The sequence below is a fragment of the Polypterus senegalus genome, chromosome 1 (assembly GCF_016835505.1).
Source record: "Polypterus senegalus isolate Bchr_013 chromosome 1, ASM1683550v1, whole genome shotgun sequence".
Classification (NCBI taxonomy): Eukaryota; Metazoa; Chordata; class Cladistia; order Polypteriformes; family Polypteridae; genus Polypterus; species Polypterus senegalus.
In genome coordinates, this window is record NC_053154.1 from 172,277,472 (window position 1) to 172,293,079 (window position 15,608).

The 15,608-nt window shown below is 37.3% G+C and overlaps 1 protein-coding gene across 2 annotated transcripts in view; it reads left to right on the plus strand.

Annotated features, from left to right (window-relative positions):
- sned1 (sushi, nidogen and EGF-like domains 1) overlaps positions 1 to 15,608 on the plus strand; it is a 188,680-nt gene that overhangs the window by 117,774 nt on the left and 55,298 nt on the right. For both annotated transcript variants that reach the window (XM_039763063.1, XM_039763071.1), the window contains 3 exons: positions 5,833 to 5,949; positions 7,216 to 7,332; positions 13,258 to 13,431. In XM_039763063.1, the coding sequence (XP_039618997.1) occupies positions 5,833 to 5,949; positions 7,216 to 7,332; positions 13,258 to 13,431 (408 nt within the window). The remainder of the gene's footprint in view (positions 1 to 5,832; positions 5,950 to 7,215; positions 7,333 to 13,257; positions 13,432 to 15,608) is intronic.

Below are 15,608 nucleotides of genomic sequence, written 5' to 3' on the forward strand. Positions count from 1 at the left end.
AACGTAACATGATTGTCAATGTAATGTTTTGTCACTGTTGTGAGTGATGAGTGTTGCTGTCATATATATATATATATATATATATATATATATATATATATATATATATATATATATATATATATATATATATATATATATATATTTACACACACACACACACATAAACATATATATATATACATATCTATACATATACACATATATACACATACATATACATACACACATACATACATACACACACATATATACACACACATATATATATATATACATACACACACACATATATAAACATATATATACATATACATACATATCTACATATATACACACACAGCTATTTCGTATCAGTGCAATACGCTGCTTGTTAAAACGGATAACTCCCGCTCTTACGTGCAAGTCTGCGTGGATATTATGAACTATCGTATTTGTTCAAGTTCTATTTAAATTTTAAATAGAAGGAATTTTTATTTAGTCGACAGAAATATCTTTGGTAGGAATGGTAAAACAGACAGGAATATTATTCGTGAATAAATCAACTCAAACCTTAAATAACTTAAAAGAACAAACATTCAAATTTCTTTACTCTTATGTAAATTTATATAAAAAATAAACTTAGATTTTAAATATCCCAAAAGATTTTGCTCTCCATAAAAATATATCCTTTCAAAATTATACAAATTCAAATATGAACATGCTGCATAACAAAACCTGGAAATATAAATAAAATGTGTTCCTTTCAGCAATAACAAATCAAATCATTCAGTTGTCTTTGCTCATATGTCATTTTAGAGCTGGACGCCTGGCATCTATTTTTGGCAACAGGTTCGTTTCTGTTTGGTGTGAGGTTCTGTGTTGTGGAGATTCTCAGGATGGATTGCAGGTGCTCATCAGTGAGGCGACTCCTGTGTGCTGTTTTGTTATTCTTTATCACTGAGAAGAGCTTCTCACACAGATATGTGCTACCAAACATGCACAAGGTTCGAGCCGCATGTAGACGGACTTTTTGTTCTTCAAAGTCACCAAAGCGCCGTGCAAACTCAGTGCGCCAGTTTATCAGCAAAGTGCGTATTTGGGAACACCGTAGTGACGACTTGGTTTAACATTACTTGGCAACAGGGAAAGTTGCACTGGTGCATTTGTGTCTCCCATAAAAGCAACTTCACTTGAAATCACTTTGTGATTGTGCACGGGTAAAACGTCCGCTGAAGTGTCAGATTCTTATTTAATTCTTCTGCTTTCTGTATCTTCTGCATTGCATTCAGGTCTTTCAGCCTCACTGATGAGCACCTGCAATCCATCCTGAGAATCTCCACAACACAGAACTCCCTGATGTTTTGTCTCATAGTGCCGTCTTAGATTAAATTCTGTAATTACAGCCACATTAGCTCCACAAATGAGACACACGGGTTCAGTAAACATATACTCAGCCTCCCATCGGTTTTTAAAGGCTCTATTTTCAGAATCAACTTTTCTCTTCAGCATCGTGTGAGCTAGCTTCGCAATAACTTGCAGCATCATAAGCTAGACTTGATTAACGCGTAAGTGTTGGCAAGGCAGCTGAAGCGCTGCATTATGGGATCTGTAGTTTATTGTGTTACCAGCGCTTCATATACCCGGGCTTTAATAACAATAATACAGTATATAAAATGATCTCGGGGCGGATATAATTACACGCCGGGCGGATGTGGCCCGCGCCCTTGAGTTTGACACATATGGACTAAATAGAACTTGAAAAGATATATTTTTCAAATGTGATGCGCAATTCAGATAGAGTTGACGCACACTACAGCCTGCATGCCTCAATAAGTCATCCTCCCCTCGCTCTTACCGTTCATCTAATGATTACACTGAGTATGGCTTTACCAAAACAATCATTGATGGCGAATAAAGTATCCATTATTCGAGTATGTAGATCGGGATATATATATATACATATATATATATATACCCGCGTATTGCAGCGGAGAAGTAGTGTGTTAAAAAAGCTATGAAAAAGAAAAGGGAACATTTTAAAAATAACGTAACATGACTGTCAATATACAGTATTTGTTTTGTGAGTGTTACTGAGTGTTGCTGTCATCAAGGATTTGATTATCATTATTTCTTTCAATCAGGTTCGTATTTGTAGGATGTGTTGTGTTCAAGTTACATTCCGTGTTTGTCAATCGTTGTAAAGATGACAGGTTTCATTCATCGATTCGTTTCTTACTGCATCAATAAACAGCTCGTCTTCTTCTTTATCTGAGACCTGACACACTGCATGCACGGGTTTTTTTTACACTGTCTTCCTTTAGCGGGACATTGACTTTTTCCAACGTGTGCTTTGTTTCCGCAGTAGTTGGATTTATGAATATGCTTGTATGTATCAAACGCTTCATATTTTTTGCTGCCTTTTCAATTGTGTAATTCGGTTTTGTTCAGCTCTTTGGAACTGTTGCTTTTTATCTGTGCACTGCGTCAGTTCATGTGAGCCACTCGGTGTACATGCATCGAAGGTTCCCAGCTGTGCTGGTGCCATCTCGTGCTATGTCCATGGCTGTATTTAATGTTACCTTAGTCCTGGCACTTAAAACTTTCTCTCGCAGTTTCGCTGAGTTTGTGTCAAACACCACCCTGACCATCTCATCTTCCTCTCCATAAGCACAGTCCTTCACCCGTGAATATTTACCCGTGGCAGTTTGCTATTGGATTGCCGCTGACGGACGGCCTTATATGGGTGGGCACTAAATTACAAACGCCAGCGGCAGCCTGTCTATGAACTTAATTTAAAGTGTAGGTTTACATCGTGCTTTGTTTCCGAAGTAGCAGAACTCATGAATATGGTTGTATATGTCACTCGCTCGCTTCTTATTGTTTCGCTGCCTTCTCAATTATATAATGCATGTTTTCTTCAGCGCTTTTTTGAGGTCTTCCTGGTTTTCTATGTACTGCGTGATTACGTGGGAGCGTGATGATGTCACACGAAACTCCGCCCACGGCGTTGAAGCTCATCTCCATTACAGTAAATGGAGAAAAACTGCTTCCAGTTATGACCATTACGCGTAGAATTTCGATATAAAACCTGCCCAACTTTTGTAAGGAAGCTGTAAGGAATGAACCTGCCAAATTTCAGCCTTCCACCCACACGGGAAGTTGGAGAATTAGTGATGAGTCAGTGAGTGAGTGAGTGAGTCAGTGAGTGAGTGAGTGAGTGAGGGCTTTGCCTTTTATTAGTATAGATTTAAGGCTTATGTGATATGACTTGGGCAGCACAGTGGCACAGTGTTAGTGCTGCTACCTCGCAGTAAGGAGACCTGGGTTTGCTTCCTGGGTCTTCCCTGCAAACATGGAGTTTGCATGTTCTCCCCGTGTCTGTGTGGGTTTCCTACGGGTGCTCTGGTTTCCTCCCAAAGTCCAAAGGCATGCAATTTAGGTGCATTGGTGATCCTAAATTGTCCCTAGTGTGTGTTTGGTGTGTGTGCCCTGCGGTGGGCTGTGTGAGGATATAGCGGATTGGATAATGGATGGATGATATGACTTTGATTTGATCTTCTTACAGAAACATGAAATGAAAAATAAAACAAAACAACGTTTATGTAGCATTGCACCAGGACTATCGTAAACCTGCCTGCCCACTCCCCACTCCCTGTTCCCCCCACTCCCCTGTACCTAAGTCAGTATGTATAAATCAAGAAAATGAACACCAGTGCTACACATTGACATGAAGAGTATTGGTGTGAGCCATGTAATACAAAATGTTAAACCTTTAAATTAAATTTTTGGTAGTATATAAATATGACCCTCGGTGTGTATGTAATTCTTTAGGTACACACTTAACTTATTTGTATTATAGGGATCTGGTGATTTACTGTGATTTTTATGTGCTTGTGCTATTGTTTTCTGGAATTTATGATCTTCTACTCTGTTTTTTAGATCTTGCCTTGGATATCTGTATAAGGATTGTGTTTTCCTTGGACTGCCACTCTGGCAACTTCTTTATGCTTTTTGTTTGTTAAAAAATAATGGCAGGTTTTACAACTAGGAGATCCAAAGCACAAAGATCCGAAAAGCTTTCAAAACATACTCACTAGAGATGGCTATGCTGCCAAACCCTGGCTTAGATAAATAAGAAACACAGAAACTTTAAAAAAATAAAAAGAATTTCATTTTCACAAAATATTTTCTGTAATACTATGAAGTTCCCATGAGCACAATGGCAGAATGGAGTTGCATTAAACACAAGGCAATCCAAGCAGACTATGTCCCAAATCACAGATCCAGAGAATGGTCAAAAAACAGTACAAAAGAGGGTCAAAAATCCAGAAATTCCCAAAAGCACAGCAAAACACAAGAACTCACCAAAACTCCATAGCACATTCAAAATTAAATTAACTTTGAGGAACTGTGGAAGACCCTCCAAAAATATAGAGCAGAGAGCAGGTCCTGGTGGTGATTGGAAGGTGTCACCACCTCTTTGGGGACCAACAACAAAACACGTGGAACATGGCCAAGGCAGCATACATACAAGATTGAATATAAAGAATAATGCACATACTCAACAAAAGCAACATTAACATAAATAAAATGAACAATAGAGTCTGCTTGTTTTCTTTTTCTATTATTTACTGTCTTGGCCTACATCTTTTCCACAGTTCATAGAGGTTAACTAAATTCAAGATTTCAGTGTGATCCAATTCAAATGTTTATCCAGCTTGTTTATATTGTACATTAGCTGAAGATGTGGTATTTCAGTTTTATTTAAAAATACTTAATTAAATCATCATGAGTATCATTTATGTTACACACTGATAAGTAAGCCATTATATATTGTCATGTCATATCATGTAATCCAGACTAGGGTCATTGGGAGGGGTTGGTGGAAACTATCCCAGCTAGTATAAGGCACAATGAAGCAACATTACCCTGGACAGGGCTTATAATTTTCCTTAAAAACGTTCCTCATGTTTGAAAACATTGGTTCTGACAGCATTGTTATGTATTTAGGATAGCATCTTATCTCTCCTTTCTACAAGTTGCTAGTAAAAATGATGCATTTTAAGAAATAATTTCTGCATTTCTCAAGTGACCAATAAACTGAATTTTGTTTGCAAAGCTAATATTTTTTATAGAGCTCTGCAATAGGGGAACTTGCATATTTATGTTCTAATCTGGAAATGTTTGTTACCTTTCTGGTTTGTAATTTAATTTTTGTGTATAACATGAGTAGCTTCTTGTAACTTTAGATATACTTTTACTTTTCACCAGAAAGTTTTGTTTAATTTCAATAAAACATAGGTTTGTATGGAGAAAAATTTAATAACATCTTTACATGCCAACTTTTATGCATAGAATTTATAATTGCATTTTGAATTAATAGAAACTGATACTCTAAACTTTAGGTTTAGTGGTGCATCCTCATGGATAACAATGGTGCTATAAGTACAGAATCTGACAGAGGGCAGCAAATTATCTGTAAAGAACTAATCAGTTCAAAATTAACTATGAGGCAAAAAAAACAAAAAGAATATTGTCTTGAATATATGTAAAGAAACCTATGAGTTTTTTGCAGAAGCCATTTTAGATTCTATGCTGTCAATTGAAGATGTTTCATCCTGTGCAGGGTTTGATACACAGTTAAAATATTTTTTAAAACTATATACCAGAAAAGATGTTACACATGTTGACAATTACATTAATTTGCATGGTCCTAATTTAAAATTTCAAGTTAATACTTAATAAACCATTATTGTTTTTTTAGAAAATGCGTGGGATTAAAGGTGCTTCACCTTAAAGGTAGAAAATGTAGACTTGTTTTTTCACAGGTCATTTGCCTTTACATTCCAGGAAAACCAGACCCTTGTTCATCAAGCCCTTGCATTAATGGCGGAACTTGCTTCCATTACATTGGAAAGTACAAATGTGAATGTACTGCGGATTTCACTGGAAGGCATTGTGAGAATGGTAGGAATTAGACTTCAGCCTCTCAAAAAAGACTTGTAGATCTCCTCATGTTTCAGTTAATATGTGAACTTGAACAATAGTATGAATGAATTCAGTGGGGCATCACAATTTAAGTGGTTAATTTGACAAACAAAAGTTATTATCATTAAACATATATATTGATATTTTACTTGACATACTTCACTAATTGATTGCATCATATTGCTATGGTTCCATTCATGATCAATGATGGAGTGATTGGATACAGGTGACCAAATAGTCTTAAAGTGTTTGGCAGTGAAGACAAAGAAGGCAGAATAAGCAAAACAGTAAATTGTAGAAAGAAGAACCAACAGGCTGACTCTGCATGCAGTGTGCTAGCATCTAGCTTTTGTGATAGTGGTCATGTGTTCAGGAGGATTTCATTAGATAATTGCATATGCAGTAATTGGCAAGGAACAGAAAGGGCCACTCCAAGAGACCACATGTGGTGATGTTTTTTGTATAGTGAAAGGCTTACAGCCATGTAAATAAATTAACATGCTAATTATAACATATACTTGAGTGATCATAATGCATCATAGAAGAGGACTTCCTATCACAATGCTGATCCTTCCATTCCTGACCTATTTCTGGCTGCTACATCTTTGACTCTGAGCAGGCCTTGTCCAGAAGGTTTATAAAACACAAGGCTGGAACTACACAGCTTGATTAAATTATTGCCATTCAGAGTGGTTCATTTTCTGAAATTTACGGATTCTAGTGAGGGTGGCACTGCTGTGATGCAGATGTGGCAAAAGGGTGTTAGGCCTTCAGATACTCCACAAAAGATTTTACTGGCCAGACAAGTAACTACAAATAAATTTATAAATAAAATAATAAGCCAGAAGGAGGATCCAGCAGTAGCGCTTTCAGGGTGGCCCTGCCTCCTGGTGCTCCACCAACAAATCCCAATAAATGGAGACACAATTAAGGGGAGAGAAGGGAAATAATAAATGGTGAGTGAACCTTAAAGAAATAACATAAACACATAAAACTACTAACTCAAAATTAACAAAGACAAGAATAAACCATAAACAACACATAAATCCAAACTGATAGTAAAGTTCATGTACCACGGGGTCAGAGTAAAAAAAGTTCTGGCAGTAAATAAGTACTTTTATAATTCTGTCTAATCTAATTCAGAGTTGTTATGCTGTTATGGTTGTTTTCTGTTTTCATTGATTGAAAAAATGTAGAATTGATTATGCCTGTAAATATGTCACTTCACTTAACATCTGTTTTCAGCTCTAGATGCTTGCCTTTCAAACCCCTGTAAACATGGAGGCAACTGCACAGCAGATACAGACGGGGCTTACCAATGTCACTGTAAGTTTGGATTCCGAGGGACACACTGTGAGACAGGTAACATAATTTTAACAACAAGAAGGTATTTTTTTGAAAAGACTGGCAGCCTATGTAGGGTTGTTTCTGGCATGCAGCCAGTGTCAGGAAAGGCAGCAGCTCATTGTGACCCTGAATGGGATACCCATATGGATTGTAGCAATACTCTCATGTTTTCATATGGAATAAAGAAAACAAAGTTTCTGATATAGTAAGCATTTATGGTGACAATTGGACAACTGCAAATGATATCAAAAAGTCTCAATTTTTTTGTGTTGTGTAATTCATATGTCAGGTCTTCCAGTCGTATGCTCACAACATATGAAACATATCATTTTTTTAACAGTATTTTTACTAAAATATTTTCAAGCTAGTGCTACCCATCAAAGATACAGTAGGATGATATCTAAGTAATCAATGCAAACCTCAGTGTTAATATTTGCACTGCAATATCTATTGGAACGTATTTTGTAATAATAGCGGGCTCTGCCCCCTGCTCACATCGCTTGCCAACCCCCAGGTGGGCGCTAGCAACTTTGCGGCTCTGTCGCTCACGTATGTACAATTTAAGCAGATTGTTATTTTCATGGGAGTTGTTACATATGGATAATAGAACTAACTATTTTACATTAAAGCAAGTAATTAACCATAGTAAAAAATAGTAAAAGGTAATAAATTGAAAGAAAATTATGTTTCATGTTGCATTAGAAGTATTTATTGTGTTATTCGTTTTTGTTCTGTTTAGCATTGAAATTAACACTCAAATGCTTTTTAAATTTACACTTTTACTGTAAAACTTCAGCAAAAACAATATTTGGAATTAACTTTTTGTCAATATCACATTGAATTTTGATTCCGTGTTTGAACTTACATCTTGACAATGCAACATATAACTGCCAATGAGTGAGTATTCTTTCTCTCTAATAAATAAACTGACTTTTTCCTGTGATTCGTTAATTGTCATAGGAAAAGCTATTCTAATGGGAAACTGTAAACATTTTCACATGAATGGCATCTCCTTTGCTGTCTAATGTTTTCTGTGGAAGATGTACATTACCTTTCTTTTCACCTGTTAAAATTTTAAATGTCAGAATTTTTCAACCAATTTTGAATACAACTAATCTTGCCCTATTACATAGCCCATCACTCATACATGAATTATGCAATAACATTATGATACATCCTGGTTTCAACAGTAATTTGGCCGGAGGAAGACCGGTTGTAGATATTCTACAGGATATTGTAAGTTGATGTTTTCATCTTCCGCACAATCACCACCAACTGTTTTAGCATAGTCTAGTGATACGTATTTAACCAATTTACCGTGCTACCGGTCAACAATTTCCACGTTAATCCGTTTGACTTCATCGTTTCTCTGTGCTTGGATTGCCCGTGTACTCATTTCTTCTGTTGATAACCCTTTGGGATGAAATTCTTCAATAAGATTTGGACATAATAAGTCTTCTTTTATTGGGAACTTAAAGAGAGGAAAATGTAAAAATTTATAAGAACTGAGAGCACAGGAACTGTGTCTGACAAAAGCATTCACACGAATGAGAGGTGAGAGGACTGTGGGCGTGGGCCGTTAACCAGAAATGGTTGAGAAGAGGGCGGGACACCCTCTACCGGTTTGAAAAAATCTCTTGGCAATAGTCTCTTCTCATCTCAAGATTTTCTTTTATAATAGAGAGACAAGTACCAATAAAATGCATTATTTTTTAAAATTCCAACAGATGTCACATCATAAACATTTGAAGCAATAAAATGCATTACCACAAATGTTTGATAGCACCTCCATTAGAATGACAAGTGCAATGCATATGTTTCTGTTAAATACCATTTGATATAGGATTTGTAAAAGCAGTGTTAATTTTTGTCAGGCACCATCTGTTGGAGTGGTAAATACAATACATTTATTACTAAAATGTTTGTAATATACATCCATTGGAATGACAGAGACATAGCAACTGGACCGCCACACAGACAACCACACCAACCCTTGTCCTTTTATTAAGGAAGATAAACATTCTCTTGAATGAAAATGGAACGTGCTCTGATGAGAAAAAACTCTTGAATTGTGGACCCATCTGACATTGTTATATTTATATTCATAGTGGTGAGCCACAACTGATACAGTATTTCTCAGAATTATTTAGTGCCAGTCCTCACTAACTTTTCTTTAACTTTTAATTTTTAGTTGTCTTTCTGTGTACTTTGCATTTCTGATATCACATGAAGTGCAGTGTCAGCCAATGAATAAGATGATATTGGGCTGGACTCATGACCAGTTGTGGGGGAATAGCAGGTCTTTAATTTAAATGCTTGGGCACGTCTGAGTGCTTTTAATTTTCTTCCACAATATTATGTACAATACAATACAATACAATACAAATTATTTTTGTATAGCCCAAAATCACACAAGGAGTGCCACAATGGGCTTTAACAGGCCCTGTCTCTTGACAGCCCCCCAGCCGTGACAAGGAAAAACTCCCAAAAAAACCCCAGTAGGGAAAAAATGGAAGAAACCTTGGGAAAGGCAGTTCTAAGAGAGACCCCTTTCCATGTAGGTTGGACGTGCAGTGGGTGTCAAAAGGCAGGGGGTCAATACAGTACAATATAATACACAGAACAGAACAAATCCTCAATACAGTATACAAATAAAAATTTAGAAGTACGTAGCAGAATTTAACAATAGATGATATGTCCTGAAAGTGGTTGATTTAACAGCATTTTAATCAGAATGTATGTGTGTTTGGGACTCTGTGAGCATACGAGTGGTGAACTTGATTCATGGGCTATGTGACACAAGCAGCAAGAGATTTTTTCATGTACTTTTTAATATTGTTTCTGTTGTCCAGCACTGGTCACCATAGACCCCTATTATATTCGAAAACTTGTTATTTACATTCTGCTTGAAATGGAATTAAAAATGTTTCTCAGCCACCACTAAAAAGTACATGAGGTAACTAATATGTAGAAAATATAATTTTTGGTTGGAGTAATTCTTTAAAAAACCAATCCAGTTTCTTAATTTTGGATCTAACCCAGAAGTTTTATGCAGCACCAGTGGTGCTAAATCACAATTGCAGCCTCTAGCTACCCCTAAATCTGAAATGACTCTAGAGACAGCATTGATTTTTGAATATAGTGTGTTTTATATATTTTATTACCTTGTGCAGTTCAAAAACAATATGGATACATAAGAATACTATTGGTATATTCTATATGGATCAGTTTAATGCCACAGATGGCTACTGAATGCTCACATAAGCAGGTAACTTCTAAGTCCAAGGGAAAAACCAAGCCTTGGTTATAAGGATTTGTAATTCATATATTAATTTCTATACACATGCTTCGCTTATTGTACAGTCCCTTTGTGTTTTCTGAAAAATGTCTGCACTGGTAATCAAATAAACTTCCTAAGGAAAAGGAAAGATTAAGAGAAAAAAGGAATAGAAAGAATAGAAAAAGAAAAATATCTGGTCTTCTCAATGGACAGACAGGAATGTTAAAGCAACTCTGCAGTGTCTTCCTCAAACTAAGCACGTTACAAATAAGCTTTTGCATCCATTACGTTAGCTGTCTGGCTACTGTGGGCTGTGGGGCTTCACAAAAATTTGTATTCCACATTCATCTATTAAATAATAAGGCAGATGGTGTTAAGATGCCTCCATTAAACAGAGAAGAATGGGCCATATGTTATAGACATGTCATAGTGATTCTGCCAGCTATAGATTTGGACATCTCTCAACAAGCAAAATGTATTATGACCAGAAAGTCTGGGCCACCCTGAAGGATAGGAATGTGCTTCCATTACAAAGGGTTAGGCGATATCTGTTCTTGTCAGTGAAAACTAAACAAACAAGCATCAATAGTAGGTGAAGTAATCTGAAAGGGCGGCACGGTGGCGCGGTGGTAGCGCTGCTGCCTCGCAGTTAGGAGACCCGGGTTCGCTTCCCAGGTCCTCCCTGCGTGGAGTTTGCATGTTCTCCCCGCACTCCTGCGTGGGTTTCCTCCCACAATCCAAAGACATGCAGGTTAGATGGATTGGCGATTCTAAATTGGCCCGTGGGTGTGCTTGGTGTGTGGGTGTGTTTGTGTGTGTCCTGCGGTGGGTTGGCACCCTGCTCAGGATTGGTTCCTGCCTTGTGCCCTGTGTTGGCTGGGACTGGCTCCAGCAGACCCCCGTGACCCTGTATTCGGATTCAGCAGGTTAGAAAATGGATGGATGGATGGTAATCTGAAATTCTCTATTTGTATTTTGTAATAGAGTCAAACATATAAAAGTGGTTACATGGATTTAGGGAGCCACAAAATTACTTAATATTCCACCTTAATATTTCCCCTTATTATTGGTCAACTTTAAAGATGGTTTTACCTTAAGAAAAATAATCACATAGCAGAAAGTTTTGTGATTATTGTACTACTTTCATTTTATTTTACTTATTTAGGATATTTTTTTCATATTCTGCTATTTTGTGTTGTTTTTTTTATGGGTATGGCCATACGAATTGCCATTCTCTTAATCATATTGCGTTCAAAGTGACATCACTAATACGTGTTATCATGGACACAAAGCATGGGCTAGTATTGCAGCCAGAATGGTTCACGGTTTAATAGAGGCCAAGAGGCCAGTATAATGGGACAGGGGTAATCAACCTGTGCAAGCTTTTGTTCCTCATTGGCCTATGATACCTACATGGATATCCATGGTGCAAAGTGGGAATTACAGTCCTGTGGGACAGCCCTGTCAGGGTCCCTGGGTGCCACCAGTGAGAGCTACAGTGGAAAGCTGCCCTTACTTTGAGGGGCTTCTGTCTGACTTAGAAGTGCTTACATCAAGCAATGCTCTGGCTCCAGAAGTATTCCCAGGTCTAAGAGAGAAAGAGATGCCTTAGCTTGCCATTGGTTGTCAGAGTCTGGAGGCAGAGGACATCACTCGATGTGGAGGAGTGGGAGGAGGTTTAAGGTGCTTATTTGTTTGAGTATACTGCCTAGGATTTTAACCTGGAATTTTGAATGCTTGAGGTCTGTCTGGTGTTCAAGGCTCAGTGGCATCCCCTGGTGGTCACAGAGTCTTTATTTAACACAATGTTTTGGTATCAAATGTTATCCTACTACACAATTGCTGAAAAAAAAACACTTCTTTCTATTCTGCTTAGTTTAGGTAGGGATTTTTTAAACTTTGGCAATGTTCTTTTTGTCGCAATTTTTAGTTAATGTTTAAGATTGATCACAAAGGTATTAAAGCTTGCCCATAACAGAAGTTTGCTCATCTCTTGAACATGATCCCTGTCTACTATTTCTGAGCCCTTTGTTTCACATTCTTTAAATGTATAAACCAATTTATGATCCAAATGGCATGACATGCACAAGCTTTGATAGAGAAGATGTGTACTGTTGTGTATAAATTCTTAAATAGCTCTAAAATAATAAGATTTGTTTTATTAAATGAATTCCCTGCTACTGTATACCAAAAAAGTATAGCTGAATATTAATATTTTATTTATTTATTTCTAAACACTCAAGGACACCGAACAATAGACAAAACACAGATTATAGAAGTTAAAATCAGACAGAACAATTGTAATCAAAGAGAAAAAGCAGTCTTAAACAAATGAGTTTTAAGTTTAGATTTGAAAAGTGAAAATGATTCAATATTTCTAAGCTCAGGTGGTAGTGAGTTCCGAATAGTGGTAAGACGGACGAAGGGGACAGTCAAGTGGATGGAGGAAAAGGATCTGAGGGTGCGAGAGGAAATGGCAACATAGAGGAGGTCGGACAGATATGGAAGAGCAAGGTTGTGGATAGCCTTAAAAGTTAGTAAGAGAAGTTTGAATTGAATTTAGAACTGGAAGCCAATGAAGCTGCTGCAAAATGGGAGTGATATGGTGAATATTTAAAAATACATGGATGGGTATTAATGGCCAGTGCATGTGCTTTCAGAGATCAGCTGTGGTTCCCCATCTCGTGTGAAGAACTCGCAGGTTCAGTACAGCTCCACTCATCCTGGATCAAGTGCCATCTATGTCTGCCACTCTGGTTACTCACTCATCCCAGAATCCACAATAAGCGTGTGCGGTATTCACGGTTCCTGGAGTCAGCCTCCTATTTGTGAAGGTGGGTATGTCTTTGCAAATAAGAGTACATAAGCAGTAAATTACCAGCCTGTCAAGGCCCCATCTTTGTTCAGACCAATGAATCTGGTCTACTGCCTGTGTTATTACACTCTTGGAAAGCTTCGGCTTACTATTGGCATTAGCAGAGTTTGACAAATGCCTCACAGACTTTAGTTTGAATTGTTGAATCAGCAAAGTATCATTCTGACCATGTTTACAACTAGAAAACAATTAGTGTTGGTGTATTTCTTTGTAGGTGGTTTCATTGGTATAGATTATGTAAAGGAAGATCAGACTTAAAAGCAGTCAAGAAGTGCAGCCCACCTGTAGATAAACCAAAAAAAAGGAAAACAAAATGTGTTTTACCAAGAAGAACTGCAGATTTTGTGTTCATTATCTTCATAATGAGTATACCAGGGAGATCAGTGGAAAATGAGGAAAATTATTAGACATACAGAAATCAAAGGCAGTATATAACAAATGAAGAAGGGTAGGAGGGTGTGGAGGGGTTGGATTAATAAGGTGGGATCAGAGGTGTTGGTCATAAAGTTTTATTTAATATCTATTGTAGATGTTCTTCTTTTTAAGCCTGTGTATGCTTGGTTCATGTGACTGTTTTCATTTGATACCCATGATTCAGCCCAATCTTTGGCACTTTTCAAGTCAAAGTCAAGTCAAAGTGAACTTTATTGTCATCTCAACCATATACAAGTATACAGATAGACGAAATTGCGAAGCTCAGGGTCCACTTAGCTTTGAGTTTTATTTGTACCATGTCCCAGTTAAACGTATGTTTGGTATGTGCATATGTGCGTATATCAGAGATTGTGTGTAAATTCCTTCAGACAGCATTGCGATGCTCTTTTTATGTGTGTTGCAGGTGTTTTAGATGTTTGTCCCATGTAGAAAACTGGGCATAAACAGCATAGTATACTGTATACTGCATTCCATGTCTCTGCGCCCAATTTTCTGCTTTTGGCATTAAAAAGAACTCACCAGAGAGTGTTTGCCAGTTTATGCACTATTTTGTTGCCTGATCTGGAGGCGATGCACACTGTACTTTCTGGTACACCACAATGATAAGGAAGGCTGTGCCAGGTGGAATGGGGGCAGTTGTAGCACCCCAAACCCAAAACACAACTACAACAACAAGTCCTCATACAAATGTAAACTTTATTGTTAACTGTTATCTTACAAAAGGCTTCTTTTCCAATATAGCACTCCACAAATTATAATTATTTCGCTCTCTTTCTATTGTTCTTCCACTCCTCCCAAGCAAGTGTTGCCTGTCTCCACTCCCATCTCTAACTTGCCTGGATGTGTTAGAGCGGTTTCTTTTATCTTGGACCCAGGAGTACTTCCCAGTACTAGGGCACAGTCCAATGGAAGTACTTCCAAGTCAATCAGAAATCTTAGAAAGTAGGGATTACTAATCCCAATAGCTACCCCTGGCGAACCCCATGGAGCTCAACCACGATGCCCCATGGAACTATATTATACCCTGCAGGTATCCATGTAGGAACACAAGCCTGGATGTGCTGCCATCTAAACATATTGGGTAAGCCACTGTTTTGAATCTAACATTTCCCCCTGCTCCTCAGTTACATTAGCCTCCTGGTTAAGGATGCCATCCCAAATGCCTGCTGTTCAATATATTAAAAAATAGCAGACTTAAGAAATAGGATTAGCTTTGTCGTAGATTTCTTAAAAATAAATGTTCCAAAGTCACTCTATAAAGGCTTATATATTTTTTTCCATTAGATCTGTTGGAGAGTGACAAATGAATCCTCATTCTACTTCAGCCATGCTAACTAGATAAAGATATTTTTAAGCTTATATAGACAAACATAGATAAGAACAGACAGTCAAAAGCATTAACTGCATTAATGGATCAACTCATATTGTGGTGAAATTACTCATGTAATTTTCTTTGTCTCCAGCATGAAATTAGTTGATTTACAGAAGCTCTTCAAATAAATAAATACAAAAATAGATAAATAAGTAAATAAATAATTATACACACACACACTTTGATCTGAACACACACCAGAATGACTAATAAAGCAATAAAATTCAAAAGAAAGAAAAGTTCTGCCTTGCCAGCACCTGTCAAAGTGAGGCATTATGTAGAGTATAGTTGTTGGTATAAAGGAGCCCCAGTAATGTTTCTTGGCACAC